At 52.0% G+C, this 4,960-nt stretch overlaps 1 protein-coding gene across 2 annotated transcripts; it reads right to left on the bottom strand.

Moving 5' to 3' along the window:
* TMEM250 (transmembrane protein 250) lies at positions 1-2,917 on the bottom strand. 2 transcript variants are annotated; one of them, XM_039345054.1, is made up of 3 exons: positions 2,716-2,847; positions 1,219-1,353; positions 1-1,010 (listed from the first exon to the last, which is right to left on the bottom strand). In XM_039345054.1, the coding sequence occupies exon 3, from the start codon at positions 869-871 to the stop codon at positions 452-454; it is 420 nt and encodes a 139-aa protein (XP_039200988.1). In that variant the 5' UTR covers positions 872-1,010; positions 1,219-1,353; positions 2,716-2,847; the 3' UTR covers positions 1-451. The 2 variants fall into 2 exon arrangements, with proteins under 2 accessions (XP_039200988.1, XP_039200989.1); XM_039345055.1 differs by lacking the exon at positions 1,219-1,353 and having other exon boundaries at positions 2,716-2,917.
* Positions 2,918-4,960: the final 2,043 nt, after the last annotated feature.

The following is a 4,960-nucleotide window of genomic DNA, read 5'->3' as shown; positions in this document are numbered from 1 at the left end:
GGGGGGGGGGGAGTAAGGGATGTGGGGAGAAGGAGAGATGTTTCTAAAAACACATTCGATGAACAAAAACATCCCAGATATTAAATGAACAAAGACGATCGACCCAATAAGAACTCAAGAGAAGACTTCCGAACACTCAAAACCAGAAGCAAACAAATGCAGGACCCATAAAGAGGAGGCAGTTGGGGGGGGGGGGAAGAGGAGAAACTGCAACATTTGGTGCCAATCAATCTTCCAGAGAAGCGTCAGCCTTCCCTGACTTTTGCAAGGTGATCAGAAGAGTCAATCTGCTTTCTCTCTAACCTGCCTTTGTCCTAAGCAAGCTGACCCAGAGTGACGGAGAGAGAGACAGAGAGAGAGAGAGGTTACAGGAGGAGAGTGGAGAATCAGAGATGGACCTGACCCCCCCAGGCCAAGGGTCAGCCTGGCTCTGGCTCTCCTCGACCTTTATTTACATATCGACAAACACCATGAAGCACCAGCCCAGCCCACCCACCAGCAGCATGGTGACGTGAATGGCGTAGATGAGCAATTCGTTGACCAGGCTAAAGTCCACCCGCCGCCTTCCCATCAGCAGCAGGATAATAGAGAGTTTGTATTGGAAGCGGAGAAAGAACCGGATGCTGAGGTACTGGAGGCAAAACAAGGCCGCCAGTGCCACCCAGAGGACGGAGGTAAACAGGCTGCAGCTGAAGTACAGCAAGAAGCGGATCACCCCGTACATCCAGCGGGACTTCAGGTAGATGTCAAAGTTGTTGTACTTGGTGCGCACCAAGGGTGTGGTCCGGACTGGCCCGCAGGCCGAATGCAGGCAGGTCGTGTGGGGCCCGTGGAAAGAGCGAACCCGCCGTGGGATAGGAATGACAGGCATCAGGCAAGCCAAGTTTTTACAGGACTGGAGAGCCAGGCTGGCTGGGGGTGGCCCCGACCGCTTCTGCGAAGAACATGGGAGGGGAGGCCAGCAAGCCAGGAGGGTGAACACGGCCTGGACGTGCCAAGATGGAAGCTGCCTGCAGGAAGGAAGAGAAGGAGAGCTGGGTTGAAGGAGAGAAAGCCAGCCAGCTGTGAACTGAAGACATGAGCCTGCTACTCCCTGGGTGGCTGCCAGGCATTGGATCCACGAGGAAATCAACCTGGGTTAATTATCGGGACCAGGAAGGCCACGATGGCTGCAAGGGGCTAAAATATGTCCCTGTTGCAAGCGATGCATTTGCTCACCGTCTAGAGCAGGGGTCTCCAGCCTTGGCAACTTTAAGACTGGGACTTCAACTCCCAGAATTCCTCAGCCAATCACGCTTAAAGCTGCCAGAGTTTGGAGACTACCGGTCAAGAGCAAAGGGCCGCAGGGACTGGCTGGAGGGAAATAAATTAAGAGGAGAGGTTAGAGTCAGGAAAAGAAAGACGGAAGTACAAGTAAGGCACTCACTCGTTCAGCATCTCAGACCAAGTCACCACCTGTTGAGGTGGAAAGTTCCAAAGGATCGGCAAAGGTTCGGGAGAAGAAAATAACTGAACATTGATGAACTGTGTCTTCCAGGCAGCTGGGCGGAAGGGAATGAAGGCGCAGAAAAAGACGTGGGCAATCGGACGGAGGAGAGGGGGGTGAAGGTGGCGGGGAGGGCGGCCCCTTCCTTTCTAGTAAGTTCTGCACCTGCCCACTGTCAGCCCTGTGAGGTAGTCCCGGCATGAAACTCACCAACTGTGAGTGCTCACACTACTTTTACTTTAAAGTAACGATAACAGAATCTTGCAAGGGTGAAAGTTCTTCTCCTCTCCTCTCCTTCTGCCTTCCCCAAAACCAGGGAAGAGAATAGAATAGAGCTGGAGGGGACCTTGGAGGTCTTCTAGTCCAGCCCCTGATCGAGCAGGAGAACCTGTACCATTTCAGACAAGTGACTGTCCAGCCTCTTCTTAAAAACCTCCAGGGAGGCTTCCGAGGCTCCACTTCTTGTTCCCGTGTTGGGCTAAGAAGACACTTTGGCCTGATCCTTCTCTGACTGCCTCTTCCTCCCGTCTCCCAAGGTCACTTCGCCCCTTATGTATTTCCCAAGACAGTTCCCGCTTTTTGCCTTTGAATAACAGCCTAACAGCTCGATGTTGGTCAAGTCGTGGCTTCAATACAGGCTCGTAATTTTTAGCTTATATCCTGGTTTTATTATTTTTATAAACGACCCAAGGCAGCGAATATGTACGTAATGCCCTCCTCCTTCCCCCTCCTATTTTCCCCACAACAACAACCCTGCAGAGCTGCCTGGGCTAAGAGAAAGGGTGGGCCCAAAGCCCCCCAGTTGTCTTCTGTGCCCGAGGCGGGACTGGGACTGCCCGTCTCCCAGTTTCTATCCGGGCGCCTCAACCTGGAGACGCCAAAGGGCTCCAACCATCATGGCTCACCGACCTGAGAGTCCCGTCACGAGAAGGCTCGCACGCAGGGACCGGCGAGCGGAGGGGGGCTGCCAAGAGGAGCCCCCCAGGGGGAGATTCGAACCCAGCTCCAGCCGGGAGGTCTGCCCCGTCCAGGCCCTCCCGTCCCCCGGGAAAGCGCCGGGGCTCCCTCCGCAGCCAGCCTGAATCTTTCAGCCCGGATTGGGCCCTGCCGGCTTCCCCCTTACGGCAGGGGAGGATGAGGCCTGCAGTCCAAGAGGCCCGGCCTACCTCGCGGGGCTGTTGGGCGGGCCGGCGCTGGGGAAAGGAGCCCCGGGGCGGCGGTGGACTCACCGAGCGGCGGCGGCGGCGTCGGGCCATGGCGGCGGCGGCGGAGGAGGCGGCGGAAGCGGCCGGGCTCGGGCAGCGGCGACGGCGGCGACTCGCCTCAGTTCGGGCCGGCGGCGGAACGACCCGCGCGCGGCGATGGCGTCATCAGCAAGCGCCGCCTCCCTAGGAGAAGAGCGCGCCGGGAAGCCGTCGCCTAGCAACGGGGGGGGGTCTTCCCGTGCTTCGTCCCGTCTGCTCTCTATGGACTCCAGTTCCCATCGTCCACCTGCGTGGACTCTCTGATCGGGGACAGCGGGAGCTGGGCAGGATTCCCCCTCCCATCATCCACTAGCATGGGCCCTGCTGGTTGGGGATGATGGGAATGGGAGTGTGGCACCTTGGAAGGCAACCCGTGACCCAGCCTTAGCCTGATTTTCTGCAGAAGTGCTGGAGTCCCCCTCCCATTATCCAGCAGTTAGTGAAGAATGATGGGGGCGGGAGTCTAGTTTCTTGGGGGGGGGGCTTCCTCCTCACTTTGGGGTCTTCTGAGAAAGGCTGGTGGTGATGCCAGTTTGAACCAAACGTCCCCACGGAGCCTAAAAGGAATAGGCACATCGTTGGTGGGCCAGTGGACGATGGGAACTGCAGTTCAAGACAGCCAGCTGGTTTCCGACAGGAAAAGTCAAGGGGAGAAGCCGGATTCACTTAACAACTGCAATGATTCACTTAACAGCTGTGGCAAAAAAGTCATAAAATTGAACGCAGCTCCCTTAACAACCACCTTGGTTAGCAATGGAAGTTCTGGCCCCAGTCACCGTAGGTCAAGGACTACTTATTTTAGAGCCCTTCCCACGTCTAATAGTTTGCTGTGTCAAAGTGCAACTGACCGATAGATCTAGAAGTCATCAGAATGGAAAAGCTGCATCAGAGGAATTTTTCTAAACAATTCCAGGGGATTAAGGATAAAATGAAAGAAGTTCAAATGCCATCTTGGCATCTTTCATCATCCTTTAGTTATAAATTCAGCTGCAGGAAAAGTGAGATGCATTAAGTCTTTTGCCCCAGCATGGTGCTAATTTCACTAATGATGCAGCTCCTCTTCCTGTTGATTGAACAAGGTTTATGTTGATGGGGTTTTACTGGCAATCGGCAGAGAATATTGCACTTTAGATGGTCTATGTGGATTTATTTGACCCTTGCGGTCCTATAAACGGTGACTTCTTCTTTCAAAACTTTAAATGAAATGCATACATTGCCGAAGATTTATAGCACAAGCCAAAGAGCAACAAATATTACTTTCAACATATTTGTCACTTCAGCAATAGAACAAAACGGGGGTGGGAGAGAACCGCTGTACCAACCTGTGGCAGACACTGAGCTTGAAATAAATTATAGATACATGCATCTTAAAGGAGTTTATTTGGGTCATGAATAGGTGATGGGGGGCCTCCTCCTGTGCAGATTTTAAAGTTAAATTATGCAAAATAAAAAAACGGCTTATAATACTTCATCAAACATGCATAAAACTGTCAGGTTCCCATAAATTCTCTCAATTAAATAGCTTCAGATCCTGATTGCATTTACTAATTTAATCAGGAGTAGAATAACTTGGATCCTCAGGAGTGATGAATTGCGATGGCTTTTTTGTCCTGAGAAAAGAGGATGATGGGAAAGCAGACAGGACAAAAACTTCATTTTAGGCATAGAATCTGCCGGTCTTTTTCATTCTCAGTTAGGGGAAAGAATCGGCTTTCAGATCCCTTCAGCTTTGGGAAAATGGTCACGGACAGTGTCTGGTGTCCTTGCTCTCAGACAAGGTGATCAAGAACGTTCTCCATTCTCTGCACAGGAAGGAAGCAGAATGGCAGAATGATAAGAGTTGGGAGGGACTTCAGAGGTCTTCTAGTCCAACCCCCTGCTCGAGCAGGAGATCCTATCTATATCATTTCAGACAAATGGTTGTCCAATCTCTTCTTGAAAACATCCAATGATGGAGCACCCACAAATTCTGGAGGCAAGCTGTTCCAGTGGTTAGTTGTTCCTCACTGTCAGGACACCAAGTCTTTTTCAAAGGGAAATGTTGGCAGTTGAGAAGTCCAGTCTCAACTGTCAGAACCTATCCTTCCATCACCCACCGTCACAACTAATGAAGCTTCTTGGATGAGAAGTCAAACGTTTTTCAGTTTCATTTTGAAAAAGCACCTTTGAGATTAAAACTTGACTAGTACTCCTAACATGTAACCACTAGAGGGAGCCCTTGGCAAAATTA

This window comes from Crotalus tigris, unplaced genomic scaffold, assembly GCF_016545835.1.
Source record: "Crotalus tigris isolate CLP2741 ecotype Arizona unplaced genomic scaffold, ASM1654583v1 scf7180000017940.1788314, whole genome shotgun sequence".
NCBI lineage: Eukaryota > Metazoa > Chordata > Lepidosauria > Squamata > Viperidae > Crotalus > Crotalus tigris.
This window is presented reverse-complemented; position numbering and strand designations above follow the sequence as displayed.